Source organism: Heterocephalus glaber, unplaced genomic scaffold (assembly GCF_053883595.1).
Source record: "Heterocephalus glaber isolate CG9 unplaced genomic scaffold, H.glaber_assembly_v1.0 deba00001447, whole genome shotgun sequence".
In the NCBI taxonomy this organism is placed as follows: domain Eukaryota; kingdom Metazoa; phylum Chordata; class Mammalia; order Rodentia; family Bathyergidae; genus Heterocephalus; species Heterocephalus glaber.
Window position 1 is genome coordinate 9,292,923 of NW_028258299.1, and position 22,714 is coordinate 9,315,636.

General features: G+C 34.9%; 1 protein-coding gene across 2 annotated transcripts in view; it reads right to left on the minus strand.

The window, feature by feature from the left end:
* Hook1 (hook microtubule tethering protein 1) overlaps window positions 1-22,274 on the minus strand; it is a 50,185-nt gene extending 27,911 nt beyond the window's left edge. The window contains exons 1-11 of one of the 2 annotated variants that reach the window (XM_087214467.1): window positions 22,019-22,274; window positions 15,262-15,347; window positions 10,938-11,010; window positions 9,142-9,192; window positions 8,189-8,321; window positions 5,576-5,643; window positions 4,669-4,731; window positions 3,707-3,790; window positions 2,818-2,984; window positions 1,785-1,925; window positions 457-658 (exon numbers count right to left, since the gene is read on the minus strand). In XM_087214467.1, coding sequence (XP_087070593.1) covers window positions 457-658; window positions 1,785-1,925; window positions 2,818-2,984; window positions 3,707-3,790; window positions 4,669-4,731; window positions 5,576-5,643; window positions 8,189-8,321; window positions 9,142-9,192; window positions 10,938-11,010; window positions 15,262-15,347; window positions 22,019-22,075 — 1,125 coding nt within the window. In that variant the 5' untranslated portion in view covers window positions 22,076-22,274. Of the gene's footprint in view, window positions 1-456; window positions 659-1,784; window positions 1,926-2,817; window positions 2,985-3,706; window positions 3,791-4,668; window positions 4,732-5,575; window positions 5,644-8,188; window positions 8,322-9,141; window positions 9,193-10,937; window positions 11,011-15,261; window positions 15,348-16,488; window positions 16,544-22,018 lie in introns of those variants that run through there. The other variant, XM_087214468.1, reaches the window with a different exon arrangement.
* Window positions 22,275-22,714: the final 440 nt, after the last annotated feature.

Consider the following 22,714-nt stretch of genomic DNA (forward strand, 5'->3'; position numbering starts at 1 on the left):
TTAATGAAAACTGGTTGGAAAAAAAATGTCAATGCTAAAATTATAATCTAAACATTTGAAAACAGCATGTAGGAAAAAAAAGAATACTGAAATACTCAATAAGCTAAAAATGTTAAACAGTGGTCTTTAATATTTCTCTAGGTTGTTTAATGAATAGAGGAGCAGAGTATTTGAGGTCACAGTTTCATTTTCTATCAAACTCTAGGCATCTGACACTGATTTCCAGAAATGTATAAATAATTAAAAAATTAAGATCAGAAGGCAATGAGTTTAAGACCCAGATAAGTCAAATTCTTTTATCAAACCTTACATTAAAATTACAGATAGAAGTTCTTCAGAAATTTACAGATTATTATACAAAATGCTTCTTAGTTTCTTTATCATTCTTAAAGGACCAAATGGAGTAACAATGTTGAACTCTCTCAATTATATCAATTAAAATTAAGATAGTCTTACCTGCCTTTTGTATGTTTCTAACTGTGTACGTGCTGCATTTGCCTTCTTCAGTTCTTCTTCTAAGCTGACTGTATTATGCATATACATCATGTTTGCATCCTGTAAAGTTTTCACCTGCTTGCGGAGGTCATTTAGATCTTGTAGCTTCTGACGATATATCTCAACTGTTGATTCCAGTTTATTTACTTTATCGGAGGTAGCCCTTTAATAATTAAGATAAAGTATTATTGTGTAAATCTAGTATATGCATGTATCAATTTTCTTCTGGCTGTAAAATGAATCTTCCTAGGTACAATACACTTGTGCTTAGAATTATTTGATGTTCAATTTTTGTTGTTTTTTTTTGGTTCCGGGGTAGGGATCAAACTCAGGACCTTGCGCTTGTGTGGCAGGCACCAGAACCACTGAGCTAAATCCCTGGCCCTATTTACTTCTATTTTGTTTTTTGGGTTTTTTTTTGGTACCGGAGGAGATCGAACTCGGGATCAATTTTTGTTATGAAGATATCAAAATTAAAAATACCTCAACTTTGACACATTAAGTTATCAAGCTGTTTTTAGCCCAAAATATTAAAAAAAGGAGTAACTTAGGGCATGCAACTGAGCAAACTATAAGCTATTCTGTAGTTTATAGGAAAACTTTGCTTTGCATGTATCATTTAGCATAGTTTATTCCAAATGTTTGATATACTTAGAAAGTTGGCTCATTTTAAAATTTGTCTGACAAGAAACTTTTCTTTAGAATTGCGCAAGATAAATAAGTCACTAATTCATATGGGTCCAAATTAATGACTGTATAGTTTGCTACAAATTTTCATTGCAACAATTTTGTTAAGACTGCAAAAAAATAACTAATTAAGAAAATTTAACAGAAAATACACAAAGCCATCTGTCCAGTTTCTTTATTGGATAACATTTCATAGGCAAAACTTAAATATAAACTTTATATTGCCAAGATAATCACCCATGAAATAAACAGTAAGATTCTTCTATCAAATGCCAAAATATAAACTATGATAATACATATCCTTGCAAAAAATTTCTCAAAATATAATAATGGGCACAAGGTCAAGGTAAATGTATCATTCAGAAAATTTTAAGAAAAAGTCTCATCTTGGGTTTAAAAGTTCTAATATGAAACTGTCCTAACAAGAATTAAATATTACCCTTAAGTGTAATAGGCATAAAAGACTAGGAGCCTGAATAAAGAACTGATCAATATTTGAGACCCAAGGATAGCCTAAGAATCCATGAATAAAATATGGAACTCTCAAATAAGCTAACTAATAACTTACGTAAGCAATATAATTGTATTTCAGTAAGACACACCTAAGAACATCAATTTCATCTTTCAGGGCTCTTGTCTCTTCAGCAATACCAGTCAGTTCATCGTTTCTATGCTGAAATTCAACCAGCTGCTTTTCAAGCTCTTCACAGTGAACACGGTAATCATCTTTCGCAGCTTCCAGTCTTGAACAAAGAAATGTATAATTTCCATCACTTGCCTTCCTATTTGGGCATGACCTTAGCATGATATATTTAAATTTTACATTCAAAACAGGAGAGACTGAAGGAATAAGACACATTCTGGCTTTAATTTTGCAACAGACAAGGGAAACAAACTTACTATTCTTACTTTTGAAACACTATACTTGTATTTCCTACTTCTAATTTTAGTATAGGTGCTGCCAAAGCCAGCACTGTTATCTCCTACTTCTAACCAAAATTTTAATTTCAAAAGATGAAAAATATGCATAAGATAAACATAATAATTATTTAAAAATATACACAGCATATAAAGCGATAAAATATTAAACTTAATTAGATTATCCTAAGTTAAAGACAATGAGTGCGGAATATTTTGTTGTGTCAGAAAGTAAGAAAGCGCCCAAAGAAAGAGATAACATGGCACCAACTGACAGGCTTCCCACTGACAAAATCTAGAACAAGAAAAAAGTGATGATGTGGAGGTCTGATTTTTCCTTTAATGCTTTACATTGTATATTTGCATCAAAAGTGTAAAGACTCACTTTGTCGGACTTATAAACAAATCTGACTCACATTCTCCCAGGATGGAAATAATTTGTAGACTACTAATGATTTTTTTTAAAAATATAAACATTGAAGTGAAAAGTATCTCTGTAGTCTAAGACTTACATTTTTCTGTTTATTTTCAGATTACCTCTCTATGTGAAAAACTTCGTATTTTTCCTAAGGTTTAGGAATTACTCCTCTGAACTCCTAGTGTGTGAGTGTGTGTATATGTGTGTGTATATATATATAATTAATGTTATTAATATTATCTAATATTATGATCTTTTAGCTACTAGTTTAACAGACAACCCTACTAAATAATTTCTACCTGAAGTTTTCTTCCTGTAATTGTTCCAGTTGTAACTGTACATGGAAATACTTTTTTGCAACCATCATATTTGGATCATCAAAAGAGCCATCCAACTGGTCAAGTTTTTCATTCATCATCTCATTCTCAGAAACCAGTGAATTCTTCTCATCTTGAAGTGTTGTCACCTAAAAAACAAACACACAAATACAAGGATTAATAGCAAAAAGCTTCTTAGAGTTGGGAGTTCATGATTCTAATTCAGACTAGGCCACTGAGCTAAATCCCCTGCTGTCACATATAATTCTAAGTGATTCAGATAAAAAAGCATAAGAGTTTCTGACCTTAAGACTCTTACAGCAGAAATGTAAAAGAGAAAGCTTAAGTACAGAGAAATCAATTCACCCAAGTGCATACAAAGAACTAGTAAATGGCTAGGTTATTAATATAGAGAGCCTGTTTGACTGTCTACCCCTTTAAGCATTAACTGTTGCTGCTCATGAGAAGTTTATGAATGTAAATTTATATATAAATATATCCATACACATATACACATTAGCAAAACAAACAGCATAAGACTACACACACACACAAGACAGAAGAGTAAGTTATTTCATTTAATATTCATAAACTATAGATATTTTAATTTTGCCATTTTATAAGAGACAAAACTGAGTCTTCATCAGAATAGCAGAAGTCCTTCAATTAGCATGATTTTTCCAAAGAAATAGGGAAGTAATTTTCAACTTTCAGTGAAAAATACTTATGAAATCCATGTTTAAATACTGACACTTCTACCAAATGCCTTGAGTGTCTCCTCTGAGAAGTGAAACTGACCTTCTATAACTCGCTGTTAGGGTAGTAAGTCAGAGTCAAGAGGACCCTCCTCACCCAGGCGTCCCATCCATACCTGCAAATCCAGTTCTTGGCATCTCTGCTTCAGCTCTTCTTTCTCTGCTTGTGCTTCCTGAAGTTCTTCCAAAGCCCTTTTAAGCTGAAAAATAAAATGTCATTCTTAGTAAATCATGTTTTAACAAAAAACAGAAAAATATATTCTTCAAATACACACACAAATACTACAAATAGGTTTAAAAATTTACCTATTAACAAATTAGTCTTAATTTTGTTATCTATGTGTGAATAATACTGCCATACTCTCATTAACATTTAAGGCTATGGTTCCACAGAAATAAAAGTATTTGAATCCTTGTGAAATATTTTCAAATGATTAGAGGGGGTATTTTTTAATTTTATCACAGAAAAAATTAGAAAAACAATATATCTGCATTTAAACAAAATTTTAATCAAAGAAGTCTGAAATACTTCTTGAGATAACTAGTCACACTCATGAAAAAAAGATACGTAAAAATAAAATAACTAGATGCATAAAGTTGCAATTTTCTCTCCTCTTACCCTTTCCCCTACAACCAAACTGTGCTGTACATGAGGAGAGAATGAATTTCCCATGTAAAATAGTCCTGTAATAGAATCCTGAAGCACTGAGCTGTCTCTTCAACATTACGTAAGAGAATAGCAACAATGAAAAAAATCATCTTATTATTGAAACTATAATTAAAACAGAATATTTTTCAGATATTGTTTACCATTTAACTATCTGTATAAAGATCTGATATGGACAAGTGTCAAAGGTCCAATGCCATTCAACTCTTGGAACATAATCACAAAACGCTGGAGACCACCAGTGCCTACATTAATGAAGGGATGCATAAGAACATTCAAATGAAATCTAACAGCAAAATAAACCTATAGAAGTATTTTTGTATGCATCCTTCTACATAATACTTAAGAAGTACTTGGTAGAGGAACTATAATACTGTTTTCAACACTGTTATCACATACTGAAATACTCACCTGCTGCTCTAATTCTCCAACAGCATCACTTGTAGGAGAGCTCACTATTTCTTTACTCATCAACTGGGAAATTAAAACAGCAAAATTAAGTACAATAAAGTGATGCTTATAAAGCAAAAACATATTTACTTAAAAGAATGGAAAAATTATAGCTTGTCCTTGCCTTAAGAGGATGATCCTTAGAACATTATTCAAATAAAAATTTTATTAGATATTTTACCTAAATAATAATGTTTGAGCTTATTAGTGGGGACATTAATATTACTGAACATGAGCTAAAGTAAACCTCTCCTCTTTAAAAAAAAAAAAAAAAGAGTATTCAGGCATATTAGTGAGGACATCCTATTTTCTCTTGTCTCCTCTGCATGCGAGTCTTAGCCGGATACTAAGAATCAGCACTGCACACTGTATTAATTCTGAATCCTTCTGTCTCTCCTGAGATAATCAGAGTAGCTTAAATTCAGGCTACTTGGCTAGAAAACAGAAGTACCACCATATCGCATTAGAAATGTAACATTCTGAAAAGGCAGATGGTACATATAAACTACAATCTCAGGAAAGACTTCTCTTCTCTCATTGGTAGAAAAAAAGAGAAGAAATTAAAATTCTTATCACCTGCAGATTGTTTATCCTGTTTTTTCCTGATTAGCTGAAGTTAAAGGAACTTAACAATATTAATTTATCAAACATTTTATAATCAGAGGTGCTAAAATTGGGCTTAATCACCTTTTATGGTATTTTTTGAGTGGAAAAAAGGAAGACACACTAGCTAAAGACAGGTAAATCCACTGCAAAGGGCAAGTTTATACAAAGAAAAATTTGTTCATATGAAGATAAAATTTATATGAAAAATTCTACGTAATTTGGCTCAAGATTTCCATGCTTAGGAGAACATGATATAACTCACCTCTTGAATAGCAGTCATGACCACATGTTGAACAGACTCTTCCAATGTCATTATATTTTTAATATGTTCTATGATTTAAAAAAACACCAAAATTTCAAAAAACTCATTGCACAAAGTACCTTAGCAATCCAATAAACAATATAAAAATGTATTACTACAAATAGTCCTATAGTTTCATCATATGTGCATTAAAAATAAGTTTAATATTCATATTAACATTTAATGCTTTCTCATTATAAGAAAAAAGATACTACAATTAATCTTAAAACAATTATGACAATAATTGTCTAATTTTAAGTGCAAAAAGTTTCATTTCTCCCCTCCTTAGTTCTTCCCAGGAAGGCTTTCAAAGGGACTTCTATGGTCTTCTGTAAACTCCTGCTCAGCATGCGCTGTCTCACCACAAAAGTTTAAAATATCTCACCACAAACTCATATGCAGTAAGTTGAGATGATTTGTCCAGAGAGTAAATGTGAAACTCTAAGAAAGAGTCCTTCGTGTATATACAGGTTTAAACCCACTTCAACTGTATGTTCTCCAGCTAAAACAACTGCTCCAAAATTCTAAGGATTTACTAGTTTTCTAACATTTTTTATTGTTTTGATTTTTCTGGAAACTCCTAAAAGTCCTCTAAATCTTCATTTGCGAAGTCAGAAATTGTATAAATAGTCTGGTAGGTTGTAGTATGCATCTGACCCAGTAAGTACTAAGGGAGAGAAAAAGAACAAACTAGGAAGTTTCATGGGTGACGGGATTTATTTCATTTAAGTGGATTTCCTAAATAATAAATTGTTTCAAGTTTGCAGAAACCTTTCTAAAAATAACCTTCTTCCCCATCACAAAAAATATTGCGATCAAATCAGCCCATTCTTATAAGATTGAGATTGCTGTAGTACCCTGAAATCATTCTGAAAATCAATTCTCAGTGCACAGTACCAACGTATGAAAGTTATTTTTATCCCAGACATGTTTTGTTTGTAAATTTTTTAAATAAATTTTAATTAAATTATTTATTCACTTACCTGCTCACACCTAAAAATGGAGAACACACTTATTTTCAAAAATAAATCTAATTTTATATTTAGATATTTCTGATTTTTTTAGTAATGAAAATGAAACTATTTCCTCATACTCACTACTTGTTAAAATTTTTTTCTTGTGTAGCCAGGAATTGAATTTCCTTTCAAAAATATAAGGACAAAATTGTTTAGTAACACTTGGATCTAAATTATGAACATATTATATTTTCTATCCAAATTTGCAGGATGCAACAGAATCATCACTTTCAGGGAAAATTATAGCAAAATGTCAATTACAGCTTAGAGTAGAAATAGTTAAGTTACAAAAAAAAACGATAAAAGAAATTAAAGTTAAAAAAATAGAACCAAAGACAAACAATTCTCTGGAATGAATAAAAAACTTGGTAACAATTAAGCAAAAATAAGTTACAAATAACCAGTAATTAAAATAGAAAAAAAAATTACTCAAAGCAAAACTAAAAAAGAATCACAATTATAAAAGAAAAAAGCTACTAGATTTACACGTGAATTACTTGCCAAACTGTGATTAAACACTTAGGGAAGTTTTAAGGTTCCATAAGAAAATGGCTTTTATGTTTATAAAAAAGTCCAATACACAGGTCTTTGACATTCTCTGTGAGAAATAAAAGCATATAAAGAAATACTTGCCCTAGAAAAGAAAACTAGCTACTTAATGACAGAGATGGACTAACATGAAAGTTTTCTGATATCTAATCCCTATCTTTTTTTTACTGGTTAACCACAATTGATTCGTTGTTATTTTTCCGCTTCTCGAGTTTGTTCTCATTGAACTTCTCCTGTACTGTAGCTTTCAGTCACAATGCTGAATGTGGTCAGTGAGGTTCTATCTTATACACTTAAGCAACTAAATGTTTTTTCAAGCACTCTACACAATGCAACGTGCCAAAGGTTTATAAAGTAGTATACTATAACAAAGTTTGGATGAATCACACAGAAAACAAAAACAAAAAGTGTCAAAACTCTCACCACCCCACCTTATGAGCTCCCACAAAAGGGAAATTTAGGTCTTTCTGTTCATAATTTTATTCATTACATGAAACCAAAAATGATCTTTTTATACTCAGCAGAATATAGATCACTCTGGATATATTAATACAATGCACAATTCCACCTGTATCATCACACTTATCAGGAGATACTCTAGGCAGGTATTCCAGAAAGAATATTATCTGAAGAAGCCCAGATTATAATTAGATGAATATTTATTTGTGGAAAACTGAGTCAACTACAAAATAGATAATCTATCAGAGAAATACAATTTATTGAATATTCATCAAGTTCTAAACACTGGTTACATTAAATTAACCTAGAATAAAATACATTTAATTTACTTACTGAGTATCAGAACTCAGGTACAAACAGGAACTCAAGACACAGAGCTTTATAATGACAGAGGACTAGAATTCAGATTCTCTGGTTTATATTTCAGGTTGCTTTCTGCCAAGCTATAACAATAAATTTTAACAATACTTTGAAAATGATAATATATATGATAGCAATGTGGGGGGTTTTCTAGAAGGTAGAAAACCTCAGTTGGTTGAAATTCACTTACCTTGTTTCTTTTCACAGTTGACTGCACAACCTAAAATAAGCTGGAGCAATCTCCCAAGCTCCACAGAATCTGAACATTCAGTTATTTGGTTTAAATCAGGAATAAGTTCTTCAGAAATCTGCTGCCCCAAAAACTGCAGTATCAAAATAGTAAGTTAGATCACTCATTTATATATAAAAACTTTCTACATTAATTTTAAAAGAAAAATTAAGTATATGAAACAACTCAAATTAACAAATGATAAATCAATAACTATTGATCAAAACTAGTAAGCAAAATGCAGGCAATCTCTCAATATTTTGAGTAACCAACTATAAGCAACTTTATTTACTTTTGATTTGATTCCATTGTTAGATTCATTTAATTTAAAAAGCACAATGGAGTCTACTATAACAAAACGTATGTTAAACCAAATGATATTTATGTTTATGTACGATCAATAACTGCAAGATAAACTACTGCACTTTACAAATGGAACAACATATGGAATGGATTAATTTTTCCTGACCATTTTTTTAAGCTTATTAAAAAGTTTCTTGGCATTGAGTAAAGCTTCAAAATGAATTTTAGGAATTTAGTGAATTCAAAAATTTAGGAAAGTACTAAAATATTTTTAAATAAACCACAAGTTTGTGTGACAACCTTAAAAATAGAAACAAAAAATTTTAATGATAAAATCAACTAAAAACTACCAATCATTAAGTAATAATTAAATAAATTTTATTTGAGAAAGTAATCTACTTAATAAGTATTAATATAAAAGCAACTTTTATTGTAAATCCATTATCTGAACTTCAAATGTGATTTTCAAAAAACTTGTATGCTCTAAAAATGGCAATAATAAAATGTTTCAATTACGAATTACATTCGCATATTGTAAATAAAAAGCCAAGTCATTTTTTTCAATATCAATATAATTATTTTGTATTTAAAGTCAGATACTTTTTTCATACCTCATGGTAATAACTCATAATTCCTTGAAGGATCTTCTTTAAATTACTAGCCTAATGTGAAAAAAGAGTAAGAAATACATTTTTATTTCATATTAATAATGAAAGAAAATTTATGTCAAGATGAGTGATAATAAACACTTTTCCCCAATAAAAACAAAAACATTACAGCAGAATTCTTCAACAGAAAATTATTTTTAAAAAGTGCAATGAGCCTAACAATAGAAATTCAAATTACATGAAATAAAATTAACAGAATTGAAAGGAGAAATGGACAAAACCACAGTCACTGTCACACAATTAAGAACTGCTCCCCTCTGTAACTGAAATAACTAGACTGAAAAATCAATAAAAATATGAAAGATATGTACATCACTATCTACATATTTGACATAATCCATATTTATAGAACAACTGTAGAATATGATGTTTTCAAGTACGCAGACACCATAGTTAGGTCATAAAGTAAGTTTCAGTACATGTAAAAGAATTTGTCATACGAGTATGTTCTTAGCCATAATATAATTATACTAGAACTCAATAAATAAAAGATTTAGAATTTGAACTACCTACTTTTAAACTACCCCTAGATAAAAACAGAAATCACACGGAAAATTATCAAATATGCTAGCCTGGATGAAAATAAGAGCACAGTATGTCAAAATGTGTAGAATGGGGCTAAGGCAGTGTTTAATGTAAGTGGAAAAAAGGCCTAAAATTGACATATTTAAGTTTCTACCTTAAGATGCAAGAAAAAGAAGAGTATATGTTAACAGAAGAAAGGAAATATGAACAAAGAGGAAATGAATGAAATAGTAAATAGCTATTTGAAGTAACATACAAATTGAAAAAAAAACACTAAGCGAAAAATATAAAAACACTAATTATCAATATTAGGAAAGATGAAACATCACTTAAAGATCATATAGTAATTAGCATATTAACAGAATAATTCTGTTATGAACAACTGTATGCCAACAAATTAGACAACTTATATGAAACCAACACATTCCCTAAAGACACAACAAAACAGAAAAGAATGCATTTCAGAAACAGAGAATCAGGGGCTGGGGATTTAGCTCAGTGGTTTCGCCACCTGCTGCGCAAGTGCATGACCCAAGTTCAATCCTCAGTACCAAAAAAAACACAAAAAACCCAAAAACCAGAGAATCAGTTTTGCAGTTTCTGATATGATAAAAATATATTTATACAACTAGCAAATCCTCTCAAACTTTCCCAAGAGAAATTAACTATATGTCTAAGAAAATACTGATACATGAATATTCACGGCTGTTGAATTCATAATAAGCCCAGAAACAATTCAAACACCTATCAACAAATAAATTCAACAAATAAACAGCTAAACAAATTGTGGTATATCAATGAAATGAATTACACAGCAAAAAAAACAAGGAGTTACCACTAATAAACCAAAATGGCTAAGTCCCAAAACATTATTCTAACTGACAGATCCTAGGCATAAATAGTACATATTGTACAGGTCCACTTATATGGAGCTCTTAACATGGGATCTATAGTGACACAAAGCAGATCTGCGGTAACCTGAGCTCAGAACAGGGCTAAAGGGAACTGTGAAGAACTCCAAGTGCATGCTACCGGTTCATGAAGATGTGTTCTTATTTAATTATGATGGTAATTACATGACAGCATACACATGTCAAAACTTCAACTGCACACAATAAAATGCACTCACAAATTAATTTTTTTAAAAAGACGCAGTTGACCTTCATGTTAATACTAGGGCCTCTGTGTGGATCAAGTGCTACTCCCACTCATACCTTTATTCTCCAGTTGTCCCCAACATCCTCCTTAATTCGACTTAACCAGGATTCATTGAACCAAGCCATATCACTAAAATAGAAGTATAAATGTTAAACATTAAAATGTTTTTATTATTTAAAATATCAAATTGAATCAACAGGGAAAGTTGCTTTATAAGCTTACAGCCTATCCTTATAAAATTTGTAAATATTTGGTTAAGTCCAATGAATTTTTTGTGATTCTTAAGGATTTCACTTAGGCTTGTCATATTAAATTATTTAAGCCATTAAACACCTTCAGTTTAACAAATACTTATTAAATATTTAATGTTGGACATCTCGCTAGCAAGACCTAAAAGTAACAACTCTGAAAGGGTAAGAAGAAAATGAACATTTTAATGGGTATCTACCATATTTCATTTAAACATCATAGTAAATTGATGAAGGATATATTACTATTCTCAATCTTCCTATTCAGGAAACTGGGTGTGAGGAAGGCTAAGTAATTTACCCCAACTGACACTAGTACATGGCAAAGTGCAAAGTAAATCAATTTGACTAAGAAATCTACAAAGCTAAGTTTACTGTTAATTAGAAGTCCTATACTGACACCAAAGATCAAGACAAATAATTGCTATACAAAGTTTTTATGTATTTAATAAGGTTTTGAAGGACAACTAACTATATTTAGTGAACTATATTAATAGATTATATTCTAAACAAATATGGATACCATGTGCTCTAAGACTGATATGAAGATGAAAAATTTACTATTTTGACTCAGAGAAATAGCTATTAAAGAAAGAAAGTAAGCACAAAAAAGAATGCGATGACGTTCTAAGGGTTAAACAGTTACAAAATCACAGAATGTTAGTGCTGAAGTAGTTTAAAGTTCTCATTGACATTTTTACTTTATGAATAGGCCAACTAAAATATGGGGGCAGGGGCCTTCTTTTCCAAGGCTGTATCTTAAATTTAAAATTGCAAAACTGAAACAATTACACATTGCTTAGCCATGCTGGCTAGTATAACCAAAAAACGGCTTCAACATTTTCAATTAACTTATTTGGAATTTGTAACTATTTTCTTTTGAGTAAATTTATGTTAGCTGCACCCAACTTTTTTACAGATGGTGAGACTACAATTATCAAAACAATTGAAATATATAAATGATATACTGCTTGACTGTTGCCAGTACACAGATACTGAAGGTTGCATGATCCAGTCACATTTCACCACGGCACACGTCTATTTCATTCTGCTGACTTTAGTGCCTGGCAGCCATACCCCCAAATGCTGGGCGTCCTGAAGACCTCATTGGGCAACAGCATCCATCACTATCATCAGTACATCATTTCTTTTTGAAGTACATACTGGGATTTAACTACAAAAACAGGGATTATTTTTGTTATGTACATAAAGCAGTATTTAGCTGCTGTCTCCTGGTGGTGTTGAAGTCCCCTAAATGCTGAACATTTATCACCTTTTCCTGTCTGTTCTCCTCAGTCCTGTCATCCTTCAGCATGCACTCAGGTTTGGGATATGTTACTAAAATGTGCTTGCTTTTCTCAGCACTGGCTGCAAGTGAGTACGGGGGCAGCATTATTCCTCAGTCCCCGTGAGAAGCACATGCATGTCTGCACACACACATAACACACACATGCATGCACACCCAGGCATATGATTCCATAAAGCTGGAATAATGCAGATACCTTGTCCTAATGCTAATGAGTTTCATAGTGTTGACTCAGAGTTTGAAGTAGACCAGTTATTCCTTCTGGCCACCAGTCTTGGATTTGTAAAAGGAGATAATTATTCTTTCTAATCCTTCATGGTTTGCTGCCTTGAGTACTGTACCTTTGTTATAGATTAGGGCAGGATGCCTTAAGTTTAAAAACTATTTTTATACACTAGCTTTCATATATAAGGCAGAGACAATCACCCTAAAAATGAAGTTCAGATATTTTTCTGCAGAGATGACAGGTGTTGAAACGCCGTTATAGCTCTCTGTGAATGTGTGCTGTATGAAATAAACTTGCAGATCAACCCCCACCCCCAAAAATAAAAAAAATAAATGATATACTGCTAGCCAGATATTTACTTGAAATGACTGAACTAATTTCATCAGTAAAAACTGTGAAAGTAAATTGCCTTTCTTTTTACAGCAGAATACGTAATCGAAAAGTCTCAAATGTGGCATGTCAGGTGGGATGGTTACTTTTTTTTTAATTACTGGGGGTTGAAACCAGGTTCATCACACTGAGCTACATACCCAGACCTTTAATTATTTAATTTTTATTTTGAGACAGAATCTCACTAAGTTGCTAAGTTGCCCAGGCTGAGCTTGAACCTGGGATCCTTCTGCCTCAGTCTCTCCGAGTGCTGGGATTATAGGCACACACCACATCTGGCTATGATAGTTAATTTTAGGTGTCAACTTGACTAGGCCATATTACTCTGATATGCAGAGAATCATATCTAAAGGTTGCGGTAATAATTTTTTAAAGTAAGAGCAACATTTAAATTGGTAGCCGAAATAAAGCAGAGTACCCTCTACAATGTGAATGGGGCTTATCCCATCAATTGAAGGCTGAAAAAGAAAGACTGATGTCCTCCTAAAAAAGAGCAAATCATGTCAGGGCATCTTCCTTCTGGCTCCTCTTCTCTGGTCTCCAGGTGGCTGACAGACCTGCAGATTCTGGACTTGTAAACCTGTGCAATGATTTCAGCCAACCCTTTACAATAAGTATCTGTGCATGCGTGCACCACACACATGCAAGAACGCTCTAACGGTTACCTTACTGGTTCTGCTTTTTTGCAGAACTCTGACTATCATGCTAATCTTCTAGTGGTCCTGAAAAACATCTAAGTCCAGTACATGATCCTATGATGAATTACCTTTACAAACTAGATCTAGAGATTAATTCTATTCTGTTTTGTAGCTTTTCCAAGATAATTCCTTCATTTATCTTACATTCCTCATCTTTCTTTCCTTCCCAAATCCTCTTCAGCCCCGAGAAATGCTTCGTAACTTCTCCACAGGAACATATCTCGTGTTTTCTTTCTTATAAATAAATTGACCCATTCTCAAACAATTTTGGTAGCTAATCTTTCTCACTTGATATTCAACTTCAGAAATCTCTGGGAATATTTTTTTTTCTTTTTACATTGCTACATCTATAAGTCTTAGCATGTTCCTCAACAATAACTTCTTTTCTTGTATTTCTCAGAATCTCAATGACACTCAAGGAACACTAAATAAGAAAGGGACAGAGCACTTATTAAGCAAAATATGGCCCAATTATTTTCTAATAAAGCTAAGAAAAATTATTACATGATTATGTTTAACTCCATCCATGGCATCTGCATTTGTCTTCAACAATTTCATCAACAAAATTCAGGTAGTAACTACTACCTACTAGTTACTGTAAGTAACTGTTGTGTCACTTCAAAGGAATCCCTGAGACTACTGTTCTTGAATTATCAAAGCCTTCTTGTGATCAACAGATCAAACTGTGATCTGTATTTTGGACATGGATGTATGAATTTTATTTATTTTTATTTTATTAATACCTCAAAGTAAAGATCTATCAGAAGGGCTTAAAATACAAGGTTTCAATTATTACAGCTGATTTGTAGGCAATGGCTTTGGTGTCAGACCAAACTGATACAAACCCTAGCTTTGCAATTTACTCATTAGTTGACTTTCTAAAAGCAGTGTCACCTCTCTATCATCTGTTCTCATGTATAAATTGAAGGTAAAAATAGTATCTACCTGATAGAGGAGTAAAAATTAGATGAAATAACTTACATAATATAGTCTACAGATGTCTTTAGTAAATACTCAGATGTTGCTTATCATGTTTATCATTTTAGATACAGTACTCAAAAACATGCTGTATGATTGAACAAATAAATGTGTGGATATTCTACATTCTCCATCTCACTTTTCTCTCTTTTACGAAATAATAAATCCAAAGGCAACAGAAACAGGTAGAGAGGTTAATGGTGCTTAAAGTAAGAAGGCCAAGCCTTTCTTTTAGGGAAGTGGCATGCATTCTTTGTAGCTGTAGGTACAGCCATTATAGAAAACAAATCAAAACAAAAAAACCTATTTTTAAATTGTTCTAACCCTTGGTACAGTACCTCCAAATGTAATGGGAAAGAGGGACTTCCCAGATGTAATCAGGTAAAATGGACTTAACCTGAGTCAGAGTGGGTTGTAATCCAATAGGGCTGTAATCCTTAGAAGAGACATAGACACACAGAGGGAACGCAACCATGTGAAGACAGAAGAGGAAGCTGGGGTTATGCTGCCATAAACCAAGAAATTCACACTCACATTTGATGAAGAACTTGTGCCATGGCAACTCCATTAGTCAGCTGTCTGACATCTTGACAAGGTGAGGCAGTCTTGAATGTCTGAAGCTAAAACGACAAAGAAAATGACTTTATTTGCTTTATTATCCCTATAGGGTAGCATTATAGGATAAATAAACAAAAAAATAGCTAAAAATTGTCTTGTTTTATTTAAATACAGGCCTACCAAACAAATGAAACTATGCTAATACGTTTCTATGACTGTGCAATATGTTCATAAAATTAAACACAGTGCATAAAACCATGCCTAACACAGTAAAACACATTAATGTCATAAATGAAGTAATTCAGAATTTCTGAATAATATAGATAAATATATAATTCTAGTCTTTTGTCTACTTTTAGGAAAACATTGGAAAAAACTCAGGTAACAATTGTAAGTTCACATTTCACTCATTTGATAAAAAGATGAAGGTTAGAAATGTCAAATCTAAGAACTACTTACAGTTTATTCATAGGCTCTCAAGTAAAATAGGACTTCTGACTACTATTCAACAATTATCCTTAGGTATGCAGAGTCAAAAGCCCATCCATCATGTGAAGTTGCTTATATCTCACTTAGCTTTATAATAACTAATTTTTCAAATCATTTTTTGCTAAACATTAATACATATATGAAAAAGAAAAGTGGAATGGTAGCCATCTTTTTCAAAAAACCAACTTTAAGACATAAGAACTTTTAGAAAGCAAATTACAACACAACTAAAATGGATCATATTCTTTCCAGAAATCTAATCTCAAACCATAAGGATTTTAAATTAAATACACAACAATTCTCTCTTCCCATACATCTTCATCTTCTTCAATACTGACTTAGAATTCCTGCATTTACCACATAAGTATCATAACCCAATAGAATTCTCTCCCATCATGATTTGCCATTGATATTCTATGTGTTTTTAAGAGTCGACAACTCTGTCTCTGGAGAGAAGAATGACACAGGGAAACTAGAGTTAGCCATAGTTACTGCCAAAGTACACAGAGATACTTTACTAAGCTCCCACTCTGTATGGCACACTATGGCAGAGGATGGAGTTCCAAAAGACAGTCACCAGGTCTACACCCTCCAAGTATCTCTTGTCAAGGGTGAACAGAGTAAAAGACACAAATCATTTTAGGCAGTATGATGAGTTTTACAATTGGAGTACACACAAAATGTTTTGAAAAAAAAGTATGAGACTTAACTAACCTAATTAGGGTCTGTATTTAGGAAAAGACATCTTGGGTGATTCTTGGACAGAAGGTCTTGAGGGATTAGTAGCATATTCTGTTAGAATAGAAGGAAGCAGAAAAAGGAAGCTTTGGGAAACTGGAATAGTAAAAGTAGAAATATATGAGTCGTGATGGTATTTAGGGACGTGCCTAGGGCTGACAATCAAGGGGTTCAAAACAGATGGGCCAGAATGCTTGAGAGCCATGACAAGAAGCTTGGACTTATAGCCTTTGTGACACATCTATGGAATGGGAAACAGAACAATTGTTACCTCAGAAGATGTGGGGTGGGGGTCAAATGAAATAGCAAACACACCCAGACCAGTATGTGCACACCATATGAGCTCAACAGCTGTTAGCAAACTAGCTAAGAACTATGGTTTCTCAAAGACTGACAGGACAGATGAATTTATGGAATATCTGAAATATAAAATAAAGATTTTGCAATTGAGTAGATATGTGGGGAAGAGAAAGTCCAGGGCTTAAAGCATTTTTAAAATGAAAATAAACTGTGGCTCCTACTTTTCACCCCTTCCTACTTACACATTAACTTTTTTGTGCAACTTAAGAGTTACATTAACATTTTACAAAATGGATGTGATGGATATGATTAGTGATTTTAAAATGAGAATATTGGAGGCACAGAATATTAGGCAAAACAATAAAGATATATATACTATATGAGGAAAATACAGTTGACTTCTTGCCCACTACGTTCAGATTATAATAAATTTGTCTTCCTCATAGCCATGGACACTGGGGTATTCAATAATGTACATGTACCACTTCCACAAGAGGAATGTAAACATTATGTACTGCAAACATGTACTAATAAAAATTTTAAAAAGAAAATGATAATAAAATGACCATCTCTCAAAAAATAGTTGTAAACTAAGTTAGATAACAGAGAATGTCATTTAATTTGGCTATATTGAAAGGCTTTCTAACCAATAATAGAGAATAAATTAAAAAGTTGAGGAGTTATGGTGTAAGGAACAAAAGAAAAGGTATCTTTCATATTATTTGTCAAATGTGAAAGATACCTTTTGCAAAAGATCTTTTTAGGAAGTGATCCAAAAATGACAGACAGGGCTTCCTTGAGTCTCCAACATTGAGCATATCATTCTGGCAAATAATAGCTTTATTTCCTCTTACATTTTTAAATGAAAAAAATAATCACAAATGTGGAAATGTTTTTCCTAACTGCTTCAATATAAACATCACAGAAATTAAAGAAGGGGTTTTCACAATTGATAGCCAACAAAAAAATCTTCATCAACTCTAACTTCATATTCCCCTCCTATATCTCATTTCAGAAAGATAGACATTATTTTGAATTTTAAGTTCTTCACAAAAACAATTCAGACTTTAAATAATTTTCTTAATTTGTGTGTGTCCGTATATAAACATATATATATATTTGTTTTTATACATGCCTGTCAAAAAGTTAGGTGAACCATTAAAAATATTTGATCCAATATTCAAATTTTATAGGTGAAAGTAAAATCCAGAGATAATAAATTTCAAAAATTCCAGCCCCAATCAGCCTATCTTCGCCTTACCTATCTTGCAGAGTAGCCACGGAGCAAGAGAATAGTGACGGCAGGTGGGGCGAGGATAAGCTGTTTAGGGCTGGCATTTTTGATCTCTAGTTTTCAAGGCTGATTATTTTCCAGCTAGGTCTTATTTTGATGGAAAGAGGGTAGAGCAGAAAACAGGTCAGACAAGAGCTCTGATGGCAAGTAGCACACTGGATGACTTCAGGAGTTAAGTGCTATAATGATATAATGACAGAAAGAGGTTAAATAAACGGATGGGGTGGGCAACAGATAAGTCACTACTATTTTTTGTTTTGTGTTGCTTCTTTCGTTTTTTGTCTTTTTTATTAACACAACTATAGTACGTAATGAATATGTTCACTGTGGGCTGTTGGTGCACGTACATGACACTTTTTCATTCTTTTTACATCCACTCCCCCTCTCCTTTTTCCTCCCCTCTCCCCATCTCTTGGTCCTCTTCCTATTGCAAAAGATCTATCTCCCTGTTCCTATTATCTGTCTTTTATTTTGCTCTTTAATTTACTTATACTTCGGGTATCTTATATAAGAGAAACCATGCAATATTTAAGCTGTGTGTCTGATTTATTTCACTTAACATTATGGTCTCAAGGTGCATTTATTTTCCCACAAATGATTCAAGTTTATCCTTCACAGCACAGTAGTACTCCATTGTGTATAAATACCACATTTACTTTATCCATTTATCTGCTGATGGACATATAGGCTGTTTCCAAGGTTTAGCTATCGTAAATTGTGCCACTATAAATATGGGTATGCATGTATCACTGTAAAATGATGTCTTTGGTGAAGATACCAAGAAGGGGAAGAGCTTGGTCAAATGGAATTTCTAGTTTGTTTTGTGAAGTATCTCCATACTGATTTCTACATCAGCTGTACTTGTTTACACTCCCACTAACACTGTAGAAGGGTTTTTTCCCCACAGCCTCAGTAGCGGTTGCTATATTATTATTATTATTATTATTATTATTATTATTTGATAGCCATTCTTTCTGAAGATGGAATCTTGGTGTTTTAATTTGCATTTCTTCAATGGTAAAAGATGCTGAACATTTCTTCATGTATTTAGTGGACATTTGTACTTCTGAAAATTTGCCTATTGATATTTTTGGGGGGATCTAATTTTTTTGACTTTATATATTCTTAATACTAGTCCTCTCTTTAAAGAATAGCTGGCAAAAAATTTCCCACATGCTGCAGGTTGTCTCTATACTCTATTGATTGTTTCCTTTATTATGCAGAAGATTTTTAATTTCATATGATCCCGTTTGCTTATTCTTGATGTCATTTCTTGTCCAATTGGGGTTCTGTTTAGAAAGTCCTTGCCTATACCTATGTCTTCAAGACTTTAACCTATTTTACCTTCCAGCAGGTCAGGTTAAGTGTTTCTGTTTTAATATTTAGATTTCTGATCCATGTTGATTTTAGTTTAGTAAGTGGTGACAGATGTGGGTCTACATTCAATCTTCTGCATGTGGCTAGCCAATTTTCCCATCACTACTTGCTTTTTAAAGAGGCTATCTTTCTTCCTAGGTATATTTTCAGCCCCTTTGCCAAAGATCAGACACCTGAATGTGCCTGGGGTTGTTTCCGTGTCTTCTATTCCACTTCACTGATCCACATTCTGTTTCGTGCTAGTATTGTTTTGTTTTTGTGGTTCCCAGGATAGAACCCAGGGGTGCTCTACCACTAAATTACATCCTCTGCCCTATTCATTTTTTGAGATAGGGTCTTGCTAAGTTGTTCAAGTTAGCCTTGAACTTTCAATCCCCCTGCCTTAGCCTCCCAAGCTGAGGTTACAGAAAAGCACCACTAAGCCTACCTGAGAAAGGGCTGTCACAAAGAGTCTCTGAAAGGCAACAACAGACCAAAGGTCTGCATAGTGAGAATAACCAGTCATGGAAAACCTAGAATATTCTAGGTAGAAGGAAGAGAAATGTTTCTTTTTTTTCAAAGTGTATATATAAAAAAAGCTAAACTTCAAAAAACAGGGAGTCAATGAGAATGGTGGGCATGGAGTTGTGTGGCGTTGAGGTGAATATGGAGAAGTTAGGGAGGTGAGGAAGATCATCAACAATGCAAAGGCAGGCGCACACACACACACACACACACACACACACACACACACACAGACACTGAAGCTCACCAGAAATTATGTAAAGAAGAAAAGCCAAGAGACAAGTATCCTAGAAATTAAAACAAGATAATTTCACAAAGGAAACAGCAAGTAACAGAAGGATAATATTACAGTTAATACATTTGGCAAACATTATGAAGCAAAAACCTGAGAGAAAGGAAACTTAACAGAGTAGGTTGAGGAGTGAATGAGAGTAAAGGAAGTAGAAAAGGGGAGTGAGAGAGATGGGAAACACAGTATGGTTTTAATATGGAGTCAGTAAGTGGTGGCTCTTTGTTCTTGTGAAAAAGCATTTTAGCAATTTATGCAGACAAAGGAGCCAATGAAGAGAAAAACACGCAAATACAGAAGAGGTAAGCAATAAAGCAAAGTTCTAGAAGAGTTGGAAGGGACAGAGTCTTAAGCAACAGCCAAAGTCAAGGAAGTGGTCGGTCACTGGACTGAAGGAAGACAAATAGAATAAGGAAAAAGGTTTGTTAAAAGTAAGAAAGAACTGTCTGGTCACTCTTAACCATAAAGCTGGGCAAGGGTACAGGAAAAGCCACATCTGCCAGTAGCAACAGTAACTAAGGTAACAGTTTGCTCATTCGATTTTCTTCATGGTGTTTTGCAGCCTGAGAGAGGACTGCAGAAGCAAATAATCAACTGTACTCTTGCCTTCTCGATTCCTCATTGGTTTAAAACAAGTTTTCAGGTTTCAAGGAAGTTTGCTTGGACTTACCCACAGCTCTGCCTACCACTCCAATTAAAACTGATCTATGCCTTGCTCAGCACCTTACACAAAATAGGAAGTCAACAGATACTGATTAAAGAATAGGTTCAGTCACGTAACATTTTAAAATACCACAGTACAGTTCAAGAAAATGCTTCTTCACCAGTCACACCGAAGTCAACTGCATAAAAGACTAAAAGTTTATTATTTCATTCAGATGAAGTTAAAGTGTAATGTAACAAATTAGGATACATCCTTTAATTAACCACCTAACAAAACAGATCATTAAAACTGACATTGCCTTGTTTCACGGCGATCTTCAATACAGCACCTAAAACCCAACACCTAGTTTAAATGAGTATACACGTTTCCAGTTAGCTAACTGCTTTTAACCCAGAAACTCTAGACGTTTGCATTCCACTTAAAAAGTTATTTACTTCCTAAGTATCAAAGCTGCTTTAAATTACGGCTATTTCCAACAGACTTCATACACTTACAGAAACCTTCCAATTTTCTCATTCTTTGGAATTACAGCATGAGATGGCCGGGAATCTCATCAACCGAGGAAGGCCTCCTGATCCAGTCTGCCCACATTCCGTTCCGCACCCGCGCCCGACAGCCAGCTAAATGCTCTGGGGGTGCAGCACCAATCGCACCCACCCTTGCCCGACAGGCGCTGGGAACCACACCTGGATGCCAGCTCTCCCAGCTCCGGGCAACTCCAAGAGGTGTGATACCACTCTGCTCGCTGGAATAATGACAAGTTTGGGACTGGATCTGGCCCCTCTGAGCCTAGCACGAACGATCACGAATTCTAAGTATGATGAAGCGTAAACATGCCAAGTCGTTTGCTTTAAAGAAAAATATGGAGGAAGAGGGGCCCAGGGAGAAATGAGAGCGCGAGCTCCCACTGCCGAAACAGCTTCGTCTCCACACAGGGGACAGGTGAAAAGCCCTCGTGGGAGACCCGCCGTCCGGCGGGGCGACGCGGAGGGTCCCGAGGAGGCCGAGTCGGCGACCCCGACAGTGCGGCGGGGCCCGGGCCGCCCCAGGTACCCCGGGACCCAGGCCCCGCACTCACCCACAGGATGAGGCTGTCGCAGAGCGGCCGCTCCGGGGCCGCCAGCACCTCCTCCATGACGGGACACCCGCCGGCGAAGGCCCCCTCGCCCGTCCGCGGCTCCTCCGGGGCCGGTGTTGCCACCGGTCGCCCGCTGGAAAAGCTCACGAGCCAGGCCAAGCGTCCGCGCGGCTCACGCGCGAAGTCCTCCGCGCAGACGTCGCCGCGTAGCCCCCCCTCGGCTCCGCCTCGCGCCCGCGCGCCCCGCCCCCGACGGCCCGCACCTGGGCCCCGCCCCGCCCCTCGCCGGCACACCTCGCCGACCCTCTGAGTGACTTGCCCATGCACCAGTCACAATGAAGGAAAGTGCCCGGGACGGAGGGCGGAGGCGGGAGGAGAGGCATAGGTGGAGCAGAGAGGGCTGCTGATTGGACGGGTCCTCTTGGGCTCCGACCAATAAAAAGAACACGAGCGTGAGCCTCCCCGCGGGAGCGAGAGTGAGTAGGGAGAGGTTTATAACCTGGCAGGTGCTGTACCGGCGGGCCAGGTCTGTTTGCGGGGAAGCGAGCGCGCGTGCGCGCCAGCGATTGTCCTGGCCAAGGCCTCCAGGAGGCTCTGAAGGGCAGCCAGGCCCGTCTGACCTCCTGCTCTCCGCGGCAGGTCCTCGGACTACACCTAGGGGAACCAGACTCTACTCTCACTGGCTCTTGCCAAAGA